This window comes from Tetrao urogallus (assembly GCF_951394365.1).
Source record: "Tetrao urogallus genome assembly, chromosome: 2".
Classification (NCBI taxonomy): Eukaryota; Metazoa; Chordata; class Aves; order Galliformes; family Phasianidae; genus Tetrao; species Tetrao urogallus.
This window is the reverse complement of record NC_136814.1, coordinates 16,262,671-16,278,833: the sequence shown is the minus strand read 5'-3', so window position 1 is coordinate 16,278,833 and position 16,163 is coordinate 16,262,671. Positions and strand designations below refer to the sequence as shown.

General features: G+C 37.5%; 1 protein-coding gene across 1 annotated transcript in view; it reads left to right on the top strand.

The window, feature by feature from the left end:
* Nucleotides 1-16,163, top strand: part of GPCPD1 (glycerophosphocholine phosphodiesterase 1) — a gene marked incomplete at both ends in the record, with an annotated part of 31,318 nt that overhangs the window by 11,837 nt on the left and 3,318 nt on the right. The window contains 14 exons of the mRNA XM_079550489.1: nucleotides 1,740-1,781; nucleotides 2,708-2,831; nucleotides 3,985-4,231; nucleotides 5,332-5,494; nucleotides 5,579-5,711; nucleotides 5,942-5,996; nucleotides 8,015-8,107; nucleotides 9,749-9,826; nucleotides 10,620-10,659; nucleotides 11,393-11,454; nucleotides 12,042-12,107; nucleotides 12,787-12,923; nucleotides 13,744-13,879; nucleotides 14,224-14,384. Of these exons, the coding sequence (XP_079406615.1) occupies nucleotides 1,740-1,781; nucleotides 2,708-2,831; nucleotides 3,985-4,231; nucleotides 5,332-5,494; nucleotides 5,579-5,711; nucleotides 5,942-5,996; nucleotides 8,015-8,107; nucleotides 9,749-9,826; nucleotides 10,620-10,659; nucleotides 11,393-11,454; nucleotides 12,042-12,107; nucleotides 12,787-12,923; nucleotides 13,744-13,879; nucleotides 14,224-14,384 (1,537 nt within the window). The remainder of the gene's footprint in view (nucleotides 1-1,739; nucleotides 1,782-2,707; nucleotides 2,832-3,984; nucleotides 4,232-5,331; nucleotides 5,495-5,578; nucleotides 5,712-5,941; nucleotides 5,997-8,014; nucleotides 8,108-9,748; nucleotides 9,827-10,619; nucleotides 10,660-11,392; nucleotides 11,455-12,041; nucleotides 12,108-12,786; nucleotides 12,924-13,743; nucleotides 13,880-14,223; nucleotides 14,385-16,163) is intronic.

Sequence of the window (16,163 nt, the reverse complement as noted above, 5' to 3'; positions counted from 1 at the left end):
CTAAGATGATGTGGGCTATTTTTTTTTTTAACTTGAAATGTAATCCTTTTTTTCTAAGCTCAGTTCTTTGAGACTAAGGATCCATTTTTTTAAATATTTTTTTTTCCCTCCCAGAGAATGTGGGGAGGGGGAGGGCATGAATTCACTATTGGTTTTGTTTAAATGCTGTATCAGTAGTAAAATTTTAATGCAAACAAAAAAAAAAAAAAATAGGCTTCTAAGTAAAATTAATGTAATAAATTTATATGGCTAATTTATATGGCAATTTAGCAAAAAAAATGTTTTGCTGGAAGCAAGAGCGGCATGCGGACGTGCATACAAGTTCCTAATGCTTTTCTGAGGTGGGAGAATTTGGGTGTTTTGCTGGTGTTTAAGTGATAACCTTTGACTGTAATTTACATCTCTAATGCTGCTTAGAATGGCATGTTTTATGCATTGTTCCTTCTAGAATGTGAGAAATGTTATTTTCTCCCCAATTCTCCACACAGAGTATTTGTCTGTTACATATCTTCTGATTCATTGGAAAAATACATCTTTTATGAAGAAGATGATATTAAAGAAACTTAATAATGCATGATCACGTTTTTTTTTTTTCAAATATAATTGCTATTGAATTAATGCAGCTAAATGTTTGTATTCCTGAAACAAGTTATTTCTGTGTTTTTCAGTAATTAATTAGGGAAGCAGTCTGCCCTCTCTTAGGCTTTACGCTTTATCTCTCAATTCAGATAACTCCATTCCATGCAATCAGGATTTTTTTTTCCAAGTAATACTCAATACTTTTTGTCTCTTCAGTAAAAGAATTAATGTCAAAAACATTTTCTGCAGATTTCTATGGTTAGGATGCTTAATGCTTCAATGGAACATAAAGCTAAAATAAAATTGAATCACAGAAGTTAGGTTTCCCATGTCTCCATGAAAATAGGGGCTTTCTTCCTAAGCAGTCTTTAAGAAAACGCAGCAATACCAGTATGGTTATTATGACCCTAAATTGCTGGTTGATAGTTAGTAAAAATGGAGGACGGAATTATGAGTCCTCCTAGGAAAAAGTCAGGGTTAATGGCTGTAGCAACAAGATTTTATTGAGTCTTGTGAGAAACTCATAGCCTGTGTATGCTACTGCAATTCTGTTAATGCTGTGCCTGAAGATTTCAGCTGTTAAAACTTAGGAGAGAGGAAGGATAAAAGTAACTGTGAAATGAGTGTTTTGATTATTTCATCCTAGAGTAGGTTTCTGTCATGTGGACAGAATATGCATTTTGATTGTGCCTAACTCAGTAAGACTTACCTGTAAGCGTGCAGGAGAACAGCTTTCTTGTATGTTTGCAAGAAATTGGAAGGGCTTGGACGCTACCAAGAAAATCACTGTAGGTTCTAGGAGGATGTAGATGTCAGCAAACTACTGCAGCAAACTGAAATCATGCAGCTTTCTTGATTTTTTTTTTTTTATTTTTTTTTATTTTTTTTTATTTTTTTTAATTAGTTCAGGCCAAGCACAAATCTTAGGGCGTTTTTTGGCTTGATGGGTTTTTCTTGCAGAATGAAATGCATGAAGTTGGAAAAAACTTGATAGAAGGTTGCAACAAATGTGCTTATTTTTTCTGTTTCAATTTTTGTGCTTTTTATTAGGCTCTTTAGAAACAAAGTGGAAAAGTAGAATATAGCTTGGCAGCAATTCCTGCTGGTACTAATACTGATTAGTGTCTTCCGTTCTGTTTGTCCCCTCGTTTCAATTCTAGAAAATGAAATGACCATTGACGATGGATACTTCGGAATTCATAGTAAGTGAAATTTATTGATCTTTACCATGTTTTTATCTCTGACAAGGTAGTTGAAAAACATGGCGAAATACTTAGTTTAGACATGAATTTTCTGCTTTGTTGAAAGAAGAGCTGAAAGACTGTCAGCATAATGCTGTCAGCATACTGGTGTTGGATAATTAATGCTCTGTCCCTTGGCAGCTGTGTTGCCTTTTTATGTCTTATACATTTTGTCTCAAAGCTTTTCTGTTTTCTTTCACATCTCTATCAGAGGTAATGTTTTGTTAGGAACTCTTCAAAACTATGGCATCTACTTTAATGCTTGGTCTGGCAGCTTGTGCTTCCTGGCTGTCCTCCTTTGTAGATTTCCTTCTCCTGATGGTGAGGTTGAGGATACTTCTCTGTGCTTTTTCCCCATCATATCTGTTACCATATTCTGTCCTCCAGTCTTATGCTGCTTTACTGGCCTTGCTTGTGATGATATTTCTGTGCCAGTTGAAACAAGAAGTTTTGAATTGCTTTTGAACTTGCAGTTTCTGTCAGTGGTGATCCGTGACTGAGAAATCCAGGACGTGAGACTGTTTTGCGTACCTGTGGACACATAGATGTTGATATTCTAAGTACAATTAATGCCAAAGCACTCGGTGCTTTCCTTTGGACAGTTGCCATGTGAAGTTGGCATAGATCAGTGTTCCTATTGGTTTCCTTTAAAAAACAATGAACTGCTACATATCTGTTGCCTGTTCTAGGTAGCTTGGAAAAGACAGGTGAAAGGATGTTCACAGCAATTGCTTTGTAAATACTATTGAATAAAGCTGATAGAGGAGGATTGGCTGGAAGATGGTGCCAGAGGATCTGTATTTATATTTAACTGTCTAGGTTCTTCTTTAGAAATTAAAGAAGCTTTTAAGGTGCCTTTATAATGGTTGTTGCTCAATTCTTAACAGATGGCATTGAAACAGTGGATGCCGGGTGGCTGACCTGTCAAACAGAAATACGATTGCGTCTGCATTATTCTGAGAAGTCCCCTGTAATGATATCAAAGAAGAAATTCAAAACATCGAGGTTTAGGTGAGAGCCTGCTCATCTTGTTTGGCAATTTACCTCACGTTTTCCATATTTGTCTAAAAAATAGAGTTGAATCTGCCCTGTTAGGGTTTTTGTGGCTGTCACCTCCTTTGGCAATGCTATTTTTCAAGGTTGTAGGGTATGTTTAAATACATTGTGATGTCTTATTCTGTGAGGATATTCAGAATGTCCAATCTGTGTAAAGAATTTCTGGTTGTAATTGTTTTGAGGCAAGTTAAATTTTGGTAGTGAGTTGGCATCTAAATATAACCCTGTATCCTGTCTGCTTTAAGATGACATAGATGGCTTCCATCACTGATGTATTTGAATTTGTATATCAGTGAAATTGGATGTTATTTGGAATGTTTGTCCTATGTAGGATTAACTTCAGTCTTGGGGAGAAGGTCATTCATCTCAGTCCATTATATTGCAGAAACTTCTTTCTGTTTACTTTTAAATGATTATTCTCAAGATGCTTACTAATTACTTCAAAGTATCCTTTTTGTGATCTGTATTCAGAAGCTAAAATTACACAAGAAATGTGCCTAGCAGTAGCTGTCAACATTCAGTGTTGATTTTGAAGGACTTTGTGGGTGGCAGAGCAGAGGAATAGGCTGCCCAGATAGGTTGTGCAGTCCCCTTCTTTGGAGATATTCAAGACCCATCTGGACACTTACCTGTGCAACCTGCTGTAGGGAACCTGCTTTAGCCAGGGGGTCGGACTCGATGTTCTCTAGAGGTCCTTTTCAACCCCTGCAATTCTGTGATTCTGTGACTACTGCTATTTCTGGTGCTTTTGCTTAGTCTCCCAACACTTATGGGTATCAGTCTTTGGAGAAGAGCTGTCTATTTTGGTAGCCCAAATCATTGGTTAATGTGGTAGAAGTCTGCTTTACTGACCATTACTACAGTTTTCATGTTTACCCACATTCCAGTATTAGCAGTGATTTGAGCACTGAAGTTAAACTAAAAAAAGGACTTAGAAAGCACCAATTCCAAACTTAAACTTGTCAGGGTCCACTGTATGCACTGCTTTCCTGTCGCTGGTGGTGTTGAAAATAATTCTTGTGTTCTCTTGTAGCTTCTGCTGAAGCTTCTTTTTAATTCTCTGGTATTTCTTCCTATAACAATTTGTTTTCTGTTTCTGATTGAATAGAGTGAAGTTGACTCTGGAAGGCCTGGAGAAAGATGATGATGATGAAGAGGGCCAAGAAAAAACATCTCCTACTGTTCCTCAGAAGATGGCAAACACTGTGGAGTTCTCCTTAATAAGCAACAACGAATATAAATGCCGACACTCTCAGCCAGACTGTGGTTATGCCTTGCAGTCAGATCGATGGCTAGAATACACCATACAAACCATGGAGCCTGATAACCTGGAATTAATCTTTGATTTTTTTGAGGTATGTCACTTCAGCACTTAGAAGCAACTCCGATCTTAAATTCTGGAGTTAGTGGAGTCAATTAGCATCAAGTTTCACTGTTAGAGTTGAGCTGCTGGCTGACATATTTGAACTTTTGAATGTTGTTTGTGTAAACAAATTATGATGCAGTTTGCTGCTGCACCATTTTACAGAGAGGCTTAAGTCATCTCAGTGTTACACTGCAAATTTGTGTGTTCTGCTTGTTTAGAAGTTAGTACAAATCAGTGTGTGGTATTGTTAGGTTAGCTTGTCTGGTGTCCTTTACCAGAGATGATTTCTGTTTATCCTTCAGATCTTAACAGTGTGTACATGGACTAGTTAAATTGCAGCTATTTCATCTTGCCTTTATGACACACTTCTCTGGACTAGCTAGTGCAAATTAGAACCATGCTTATGTAGTCCCACTATGACATCTGCAAGTCGCCTGAAATGTATTTCCTGAAATATTTTAATATTCCAAGTTCTTTTTGCAAATGAGAGTAAATTCTGTCTTCTCATACTGCTTATGCATTAAAAAAATGTTTGGACTAAAGGTGCCCCTCTATCACTTAAAATTGGAAAGTGGTGCTATAGCTCCTTGACTTGATCCAGCACTTGTTCTGTGTGCTACTTACGTACCTCCTCCTTCCCTGCAAATGAATGCAAAGCTCTTTTTAAAATGTATATTGTACAATATATACATACATGAAATACATATGTATAATATTTTATACGTATTATGTATACATATATATACAACATATGTAGAAAAAATTGACTTTCTTTGCTCTAAATGTAACATGGAAGTTTTAGAAGAGATCCTATTCCTTGTATCCAGTTGTGCTCTGAAAAGATTACCATACCTAAGAGTTTTTGAAAATGACCATATGTAACTTTCCACCAACAATTTCATATTTCTGATCATAACTTGCAACACTGTTACACAAACACAATTCTGGCCTGAAGTTTGTGTTTTCTGTGACATGGGAGATTGGTGGCATCAATGACTGTCTCGCCGAGGAAAGGTTTTAATGAAGTAAGAATTTGTTAGTATTTTCATCCCCGTGTAACAGTAAATGTTTTGGTTGGTTTGTTTTCAGGAAGATTTAAGTGAGAAAGTAGTGCAAGATGATGAGCACCCAGGTCATGTAGGTTCTGCCTGCCTCCTCTCATCCACAATTGCAGAATCTGGAAAGAGTGCTGGAATGCTTACACTTGCTATTATGGGCAGAAATCCAAGGAAGACTATTGGAAAAGTCAGAGGTACAGGCAGTACAAATGAATGTAGATAACTTCACTGGAAGTCACTTATCTACTGACACATGAAGCTCTTGTTTTTTCTTGTAGTGGACTACATAATAATTAAGCCAATCCAGGGATACACTTGTGATATGAAGGCCTCGTATGCAAAGTACTGGAAACCAAGAACAACTCTTGATGTTGGACACAGGGGAGCTGGAAACTCTACAACAACAGCTAAGTAAGTTCATTTGTCCTCTTGTCTGAGATATTATTCTTTAATGTTTGGTTTCATGGGTATCAACTGGGGAAGCAGCTAATTTCAAATTATGAGCTGCAACTCGTAATTGTTTTAAGTCCCTTCAATATCAAATGTGAGTGTTCTGTAAAACACTTAGTTGTATTTCTGTTGCTTTGAGGGACTTTTGTGACATGCATCTAATAAAACCTTTTCCTTTGCTGTTATTTCAGACTTGCTAAGGTTCAAGAGAACACTATAGCTTCTCTGAGGAATGCTGCTAGTCATGTATGTACACGTTTGTGTAAACACAGTACTTGTGTAGCTGCCATGTTTAATTTTCATGATTCAATTTGATGAGTGTTAAATGTGCTGATTTTTTTTTTAAATTTAAAAAAAGGCATCAAATCATGGAGACACTGTGGAGAAATACAAAGGAAAGTAATAGCTTAAACTCTTGTTCTTAAGTTATTAAAAAAAAAACCTTCCATCTACAGGGGCTGCTCCTATTTTGTTATGTTGGCCCATGTTAGAGGTGGATGTTGGTGGTATGGCAGTAAAAGTTGAACCTTCCCACCAATATCCCATTGCATTTTGTTGCTGTCTGACAGGTGGCAGCAGAGGGGCAGTCTGACACAATGGTGTCTGACATGGAAAAGTGTGTGAGGCAAAAGCGTGGTTCTGAATTCCCCTATGTGAAAAAAAAAATCACAGCTACTGATATTCACTGACATTTCCTAAACGCTTCTGGAGACCAAACAGTGGGTGTGAACACAGTGAGGTGTTGAGTGGTGCATCGTGACAGTGACCTGAAAGACAAATCACTGTCTGGATGGCCATGCAGATTTATACAAGCGCAGCATGCAGTCTCTTGTTCATTGCTGGTGAAAATACATAGCTAATGGTGGTGGCCAAATTGAAAAAGTTTGTGGCTGAGAATTTGCTCTGTCAAATAGTGCTGTTGTGCTCTTTGTATCTGTCATAGTTTCCATGGAAATAAATAGTGACCTATGTAACGTGTTCTAATGTTGTTCTAATACAGGGAAATTTTAACTTCAACCTTGCAGAAGCGTATTTGTTCAAAATTGTTCATGATCCTTAAGAAGTTTTGGCTCTTCTGAAGTCAGTCAGCATATTCTCAGGCAGTGAAGTTACTTTTTGGAGACAGCTGAGTATCTAAATCTGGTCTCCAAAACAGAACTTAGGAGCTGAGTTTCTAGAATACAACGATTCTCTCATTCTGTAGTTTTTACAATGGAGAGTTTGACTCCTGATGTAAGACTTTCAATTTGGAGATGCTAGCCTCAGGTTCTTTAATTCCCTAATAGAGGCAGTCAGTTTTTTTCTTTCAGAAATAGGTCACTGAAGTGATCTGAGGTAAGACTGAGCTAGGCAAAGAAACAGTGAGACAGTATAGCAGAGTACCTTGAGTCCTATGGAGGACACTCCTTGTGTAGCTCCTGTTTTCTTTGGAGATCTGCATACCGTAAGTTGTGGCTATGAGGTCACCTGCTGCTGAACTACTGGGGTTCCTTAGACTTTTCAGGTATGTCTCCACTAATGTGGTTTCTTACCAGGCATCTTCTGAAGTTCTTAAAGAGATGAGAGTAGAGTCATTATTATTATTACTCCATTTATTGCGTTCTTAACTGCTGACTCTCCAAGAGTCATAGCTGAAAGCTTTCTCTCAGGTGAGTTTTGAAGTACAGTTTGAAGATATTGTCTGAAGCACGCACTGACTGCAGCGCAAATGAAAACTGCCATTACCAAAGAATCTGTTCAAACAGTGCTTTTTCATTTCTAGGAGAGTGCTGCAGGTTTACAGCTAGCTTTGAAAAGCCCACAAAAAGTGTGCTGAGGCAGAAATTGACTTGAAAATAATCATTTTTACCAGATGCTTCCTACTGTTTCCGAAAATGAAACGGCTCATAGCCACTGCTACAAAAATAATTTTCACAGAAAGGAGCATTTAGAGACAGTCAAAATCTGTCAGAAGAAAAAAAAAGTTTGCAGTTCTCTCCTCATATGGCTGCCTTCATAAGGATTATCCTTAGAGTCTTGCTTTAATCTTTGCTTTTATTTAGGCTTAAAGAAAATATTTTCTTGTTTCGTTGTTTTGTTTAACCCTTTGCTGAATATGATGTAATTGTTAATGACCAGCATTGCGTTCAACTTCTGGATTGATGTCCAGGACCTGTGAATATTTGGCAGCTTGTACTCCTGTGTGTTGTGCCACTCTGTAGGCCTTGTGTGTTAGCAGCAAGGTGTTTATTTGTTCTATTGTGGCTTTTTGCTGTTTTCTTCAGGGAGCAGCGTATGTGGAATTTGATGTACATCTTTCTAAAGATCACGTGCCCATTGTATACCACGATCTCACTTGTTGCATGGCCATGAAAAAGGTAAGGATGAGATGATGTTTATAACTTAAGTGTGACCATTCCACAAACTAAAATAGTTTCTCATAGAAATAATTCTGAATATTCAAGAAATGGAAGGGAATGGAAATGTAGCTTTACTATATGCATAAACTTGAGCTGAGAACTTGAATTCTTTGTTTTGATAGCAACAGCATTTCAAATGCAGTTAAATGATAACTGGAGTTATTGGACTTACTCCTTAGCTTTTGTTTATTTATTGTTTGAAAGAAAAATTTAGAGAACTTCACTGTAATCTGTAACATCTCTTGGGATCCCTTAGGTTGTCAGGAGTAAGACCTTCTGGTGAGGATTTTTGGGTGGATTGTTTTTTTTTTTGAGAGAGAGGTAGTCGATATGATTCTCAGCATGATTTCTTCCCTCTGCTGATACTTCATGGTATATTTGTCTTAAGAAGTAATGTTCTTAAAAATGCTTAATAGGTCAAACCTATTATAATGCAAAATGCTTTGCATTATAATAGAGGCCAGTGGATGGAAAGCAAAACATTGGAAGAAATAAAAATCTTAATTTAGGAGGTTGCTGAACAGTTGGGTTAGCTACAAATGGCTTGTCTGCCATTAATTTTTCCTATTCTTTCTTGATTCCATTTTTTTTCTCTGCATTTTGATCTTCCTTTAGCTGTCAGATAAACAACATACCTCATATCTTGTGGGGGCTGTAAGTGAGGCTGAAGAACTGCTTTGAACTGCTTGACGGGTCAGAGGGAAAGGAGTTAAATGAAATGCTAGGAGTAGAAAAGAAGACGTGAAAGCAAACATCTTGTTCCTTTCCTTGCTTAACTTACCAACTGCTGCAGTTGTTAACCAAAACGTTTCTGCTGTGAGCGCTGAGGGTACTATAACTTCAGTAGTGAATGGTACTGCTGCTCATCTACATAGATTATTCCTTGAAAGATATCCTGAATTGGCAATAAAATCAAAGATAGCATAGCAAGATAGGCTGCAAGATAAGTTCTCTTTGCTCTCTGTGCCAACTTGTTGTCATCAACCCCTCATGCCCATTGCGGTATGGCAATTTATAGCAAGTTGGTCTGGGACAGTTCTGGGAATGGAACTAAGAGAAGTACATATGTGGCATATATTGAGTCAGTACTGTCTTAGTGAACACAAATTTCTTTGGAGTGAGGAGAAGCGAGAATTGTATTGACGTGATTTTTTTTTAACATGAGATCATTGCAGTGGGGGGGGTTGTTTCAGTTTTACCAGGACCCGTGTCTCTTTTTACTCGTTTCTGAGAGACCAGACAAATATTAATAAGCTGAATTGCCTTGGAGCATTTTGATGAATTTCTTTACTTGGGGATTTTTGTTTTTATTCCCCTGAATAACTGATCAAGTTATTACAGAACAAATGCATTGACTTTTATTGAAGGTTAGCATGAAAGAGTTGAAGCCTATGATTTGCATAAATGACCAAATCCTGATTATTTTTTTTTCAAATTGACACTGGTTTTATGCATCTGAGTGATAACAAATTGACTTGTGACATGACTTGTATCTTTCTAAGAAAGAAAACTTGAATATAATAACATTAAAGGCAACTAAAAGCATACAGACTTTTATACTTTTCAGCGATTGTTATTACGTATTATTTCTCTTCAAAGAAACTGGATACAGAGCCTTTGGAGTTGTTTGAGATTGCAGTTAAGGAGCTCACATTTGATCAGCTGCAGTTACTGAAGGTACTGTTACTTTGGCTGTTGTGATATGCTGGGTGTGGGATTTGTAGTGTTGGTTTCTGGAGTAGCTGTAAATAATGTGGGAGAGTATATGCTTTAAGAGGAGTAAAAGTAGAACAAGTAGTTAATTCCAAGCATAGTGCTTCTGTAACATCATTACAGCTTGATTAAATTTTGTTACTCAGTTTCTTTTGTTTTTTTTTGAGAAAATATCATCCAAACAACTAGAATAGATCCATATCATTATGCTCTATGCTAATGTTATTTTTTTTTAGAAGAGGAAAAAGAGGGAAAGTGGTGGTAAGGTTCATTTGAAGCCAGTGCTTTGGAGTATTTGAAGAAAAGATGCTATTCACCAGGTCTATCTAGTTCTTAAATTTCCCTACTTAAAAGGGAGATCCAGATTGCCAGCTTCCTCCGTGGGGGTGCGTGTGGAGGTTTAGAAGGGTCTCTGATTCAACACTGTGGATTAAACAGACTGACTAGAACTAACTTTATTAATAATTTCCATTGGATATTGCTATATCTCCCAAACAGAAAAAGCCTTCCTACATAAAAGGAAGCTGGAGAATAAGACTTGCTACTGAAGACCAAGCTGAGATGCCTGTCCTTAGTCAGGGAAGCATGTTGCTGAACCAAGAATCATGTGTTCAATTTAATTTCCAGTTACATAAACCGCGTCTGTAGTGGAACCTCGAACTTAAGAATAAATAAAATAAAAATCATAAATTGTATTTTATTTGTAAGAAGATCTCTGTGGGTAGAGCACTTGTAACTTTCTTCTTTTGTCTTACAGCTGGCTCACGTGACTGCCTTGAAAGTAAAAGATCACAATGGTGCGTACTAGTTGGCAAGAGCCTTGGGGTTCATGAGAGACACTGGGTGGTTGCAGTGACTTTTCCAGTCACGTCTGGCCTCTTGAACACTTAAGTAGCTTCTTGAATTTTGTGCAGATTGTAGAGTTAAGTTTTGTTTGTTTTTGCCAGGATGTAAATACCTGGATGGGAGTTCTTCCTCAGGAAGAGAGGGGACAGGAGGGTAGAAGATGCATATATAGCTACATATGTATTTGAGTAATAAGATAACAGCAAGATAATTGCATGTAGTGTAACCTTACGCTTCTCTAACTACTTTTTTGGCAGTTTTTTGCAAGCTTTGGTAACTGCTGTAGATTGTCTTATTGGTGCTGTAAATCTGGGGCTGTAATTCATCTCCTTTATGGGGACAGTGCAATGAGGCAAGTACCTCACACATCCTACTTGTCTCAGAAAAGATAAAATAATAATAATAAGCCTTGACAGGCAAGGCTGCTTCTACTGGATGTGATTCAGTGGCTGAGTGAGTGAAGCATGGAGGAAATTCCGTCTGATAAACATTCTGGAGGGGGGGGGGGAAGTTTCCCACTGTCAAAATAAGAATTGGCAACATGGTTGGTGGAGTATGACTATCAAAATATAGACCTGATGTCATTTTTCATTCTTATAGACCTTGTGATGCCAAACTGTTATTTTCTTGCTGGAATTAGGAGTGCTGCAATCTGTTTTTATCTAATATTTTGTATCTTTTCAGCATCCTTTAAAGAAGAAGAAAACTCCGCTTATGAGACCCAGCCATTTCCTTCCCTACAGAGAGTAAGAATTAATCATCATCTCTATTGCTATATACTAAGGAACATGAAAACGTGTATTTTCCTTTCAGTGTTGCAGCACATAGTGAGAGATGATCATTTTTAATTTAGCCATCCAATATCTATGGTGGAATTGAGAATTTAGGCTTTATTTGGCTACTGGCTCCTTTCCAGCACTTAATAGTCTGCACACCTTTCAAGGTTCTAAGTTTTGTTTTTTTAATCACCTTTTAAACTCTATGATTTTCGTGCTTCAGACTGTGGCCTACTGAAGATACTTTCTACATTCAAAAAAACCCCTTTTGTAAAACTTTGTAGAGAAATACAAAACTTTTTTTTGTGAGTACAAATGAGGCACGTAATCATAGGTGTTAAGGTGAATTGACTTACTTTTATAATCCATTTTGAAGACAAAATTCTTTAAGACAAAATTTTGACAAATTTCTTTATATCTGTCTTTAAACTGATCTGTTTTAATCAGCTCTTAGCCCCCATTGCGGCTAAATCCCAGCGTATTATCCCAGTAGTTACCTAATAGTACTTAGTTCTCCCTCTTTGCTGTACAGTCTGTTCATAATGAAATGTTTTCAGGTTCTGGAGTCAGTTTCGGAAGATGTTGGGTTCAACATAGAAATAAAATGGATCTGCCAACAAAAGGTAAGTAAGTGTACAGGTGATGCATGTTGGCTAAAGCTTGTAATTTGATGTGACAATTTTTTATAAGCTACAAAAAAAATAAATTTGTTTTAATGTAATTGTTTAGGTTTTTATGACCCATTGTCTTTAAAACAGAGCAAATGATCATATGCAAATACAATTTTCAAGTAATAGGATGGCCTGGTGCAGGGTCAGCTACAACACAACCAGGAATAAGAATACTATGGACTGGATCACTTAGTGCTCACTCCAGAGGGAAACAGATGTCAGGTCTAAGACTGGATGTCTAGAGTGGGAGAAGAGAAGTTAAGTGCAGTGGTAGGTGGAAGTCTCTGTGCATGGGCTCATGCTGACCCTCCCAGGGATGGGCTATAATAGTGATTTTTTCATGGTTTTCCCATGAATTTTCAAAATTAAAGAAGGCTTCGTAGCAGCTTTTCCATTGGATAGGAAAACAGTGGGTTTTTCAGTGAATCTTCCTGCTGTTGGAATTCAGCTGCAGTGTCAAACTGACAGACCTCTAGAGCTGTAACAGGCATTCAGTAGCTGAAGGAGTGACTGATACATTCACACTTTCAACCTAAGCCAAACAAGAATTGTTTGCAGGAGACTATAGCTTGTTAAAATAATTCTAGTAAGTTTACTTAAAATGGCTGAAACTTGTCCTTTCTTTTTACAGGATGGACAGTGGGATGGCAACTTGTCAACTTACTTTGATATGAACCTCTTTTTAGATATTATTCTGAAAACTGTTCTGATGAATGCTGGGAGGAGGAGAATTGTTTTTTCTTCTTTTAATGCAGATATTTGTACAATGTAAGTTAAGAAGAGAGGAATTTTATTTTTTTTTAACTTGATCAAATTTATTTTGGATTTAAGAATGATCAAAAGATAACTAACAAGTTCCATTTGGATGTAAAAGTTGGGTGCCAAAGCAGTGGGCAACTGAAACAAGAAACTTAAACCCCTTTGCCATCAGAACTGTGCCGAAAATGAAATAGGAAAATGAAGGTTAAGTGGATTCTTTTTGTCAGGTGCCTTCCTGAATGCTGAAGTCTGTCCTGACAAGTCTAATTGTAACAAAAGGAGGCCCAGATTTCTTAGGGTGTCACAGTCTTTTATTTCTTTTTTTTTTTCCCCCAATTGTGATCAGAAGGTGTGCCAGCCTCATTTGCGAACCAGTGCACCAATTCCAAAGCTTTGTGCTCATCTGTTTTCACTTCAAGCCACTGCACTGCTGTTATTCAACTTGAAGAACGCAGCATTAATGTACATTAAGCATTATAAATTCTGACCGTGAATTTTCATTTTACTCTGTTATGCAGATAAGAAAAATAGAGAGCTGGGCAGTCTTTGAGGATTCTGTATAAACATCTTGAGGATGTGGGTCAGAGATTACCGCAAACTCTGCCTTCACCTTAACTCTGTATACAAATTTGAATACAAATCTGTCATGGCAACAGACAGCTGGAATAGTTTGTCACATAGGCTAGTATGAAAACACAGTACTGTCTTGTTGCACCAGATAGGGATTAAATGGACATGCATTAAAGGGGGAAACTTTTAAACACTAAAGTAGAATTTCCATGATTTTTAAACAACTTCTTACTTGGAAACTTTTTCTTTTTAATAACAGGGTTCGACACAAACAAAATAAGTATCCCGTGTTATTTCTCACCCAAGGAGAATCTAAGCTCTATCCTGAGCTCATGGATCTTAGATCTCGTACAACTCCAATTGCCATTACTTTTGCACAGTTTGAAAACTTGCTGGTAAGCTGACAAGTTCTGGTATCATTATGCAATAAAACCAAATTGAATTACAACCAATTGATGTAAATCCATCTCTTTTGTTTTTAACCTAAAATTGCCATCAAACTCATACTAGCATGAACAACTGCCAAAATTCTAACATGAGCAACTGCCAAAATTATGATCATTATTTTAAATTTCTCTTTAAATGTCTACGTTACTTAAAAAATAATATCAGTGAACTCGTATTAAATTATTTATGTGAATTGTAAGGAGCTGTAAGTGTCAGTGGATAAAAATGCTAGTGAGAGAACTTCTGAGAAACGTAATTTTAATTTTTTAATGGAAATGTTTTTGTATTTCAGGGAGTCAACGTGCACTCTGAAGACCTGCTGAGGAATCCATCGTATATTAAAAGAGCCATATCTAAAGGCTTAGTTATTTTCTCATGGGGTGATGATGCAAATGATCCAGATAACAGGAAGAAGCTGAGAGAATATGGTGTTCATGGGCTAATATATGACAGGTACCATATTGTGCTTAAAAAAAATGATAATGAAGCTTATGAAACTGTGCTATACTGAATCCTGGGAAACTTCACATTCCTTTTTGACTGACTGGGTGTAGGTTATCTTCCTTAATACTGCAAACACAGCAAGAACATAAACGTGGGTAAGGAGACGTGTTAATTTGCATTCATGCAGCTGTGTATATGAATCAAAATAATTTTTGCTTGTCCTGTGGCTAAGCAAATACGTATGTAATATGATGTGTTGCTCTGAAGAGCTAGTGTGTAATATACACTGTCAGTAAGCTATTAACATTCCTGACAGTCGTAAAACTCTGTACCTGACATGGTGAGGGCGATCTATTTAACCACCTGACTGAAATTACTGGCATTCTACCGTCCTCGATGGAGATGTTAACACAACTTTTAAATGAATCAGTTTCTTTTTTTTCCCCAGCATTCTCTTTACCTGTGTTTGAAAGCTGTGGATGTGCAGTTGTACTACTTTTCTGTACTGAAATTAGCTTGGTGTGACTCTCAGGGCAAACTGCTGAAAGTGATCACTTCAGAAACCAGTTGATGGATTTGTGCAGTCCAGGTGGACTTCAAATGTCTGCGGTAGATCTTTGAACAAAGATGTTACTTGAGGTTCTCAGAAATATCAGAGATCTCAGTCCTTTGTCATAAAAGATATAAAACTAATAGTAGAAAATAGTTGCACATACATAAAGTGCTCAATTTGCATTACCAGAAGAATCTTGAACTTGAAAAGGTGAAATCTCTCTGGCAGAAGATCTAAAACAAAGAATATGTAAGTGGGAAAACATTGGGTGTAATCAAGATGTCCAACTGAGAGGAGTGTCAAGCCTTCAAACTGTTTGCTTTACAAAGGGAATTGTTTTGCACATTATTGGACCAAGGATAAAAAGGCATTGGAAGTTTATTTGTCAGGGGTTCTGCTCTGTTCTTTTTCAAGTGAAAACAGAATGTCAAGTTAGGATGTATAGAGCAAGCAGGACAAATACACTCTCCTGCGGTTCTAGGCACTCAGTGCAAAAACACTTAATGCTCATGAATCCCTTATCAGCTACCGAGAGCCCTCCCAGGTAGGTGGGCCCAGCGATGATCTGGATTGTTGGTGGTCTTGTTTGTACCGCAGGAAGTCTGCCTTGAAAGGAATTTCAAGGTTTTTGCACTAGGGATCAGCTTCAGACTTACATCACTGAAGCGTTAAGTCCTCTTCCTGGCTACAGCAGTGAGGCACGTTAGGTCTTTCTTACAATTCAAAACTCGGGGCCTTTTAGTGGCTGGAAAAAAAGATCTCTGGACTGGTATGGAGAAAGAAACGTGGCAGGTACTGTGTTTTAATCAAATTGTACTGCAGTAATGGTTCTTAGGAAATGTCTGTTCTTCTGATGTCTGCTAATCCAGTCTTTCCAAGTTGGTAATTACTCCTGGAATCTGCACTAGGGTAGTAAAATGGGCGACAGCTTTATTTCTGCCTTGGTGCTGCTTTCCCCACTTAGATATGGAAGTGCTTTTTGGATACGCAGTTGCTCAACCCTACTGAAATGCTACTGCATTCTTGTCAGGGCTACAATTTTGTGAAGTGTCATCTTGTGTCCTTTACTGCTTAGAGTGCTAAAGCTACAGCATGATAGTAGAATACACTTCACCTCCTGTTTTGAGTAACACATTCCTTGTTATTGCTTATGGGCTACACTGCCCAGTGGATTTGCCCTAACAAAAAAATCTTTATCCTTCCTGTACTGTCCAGACCATCCAGATTCTTAATAA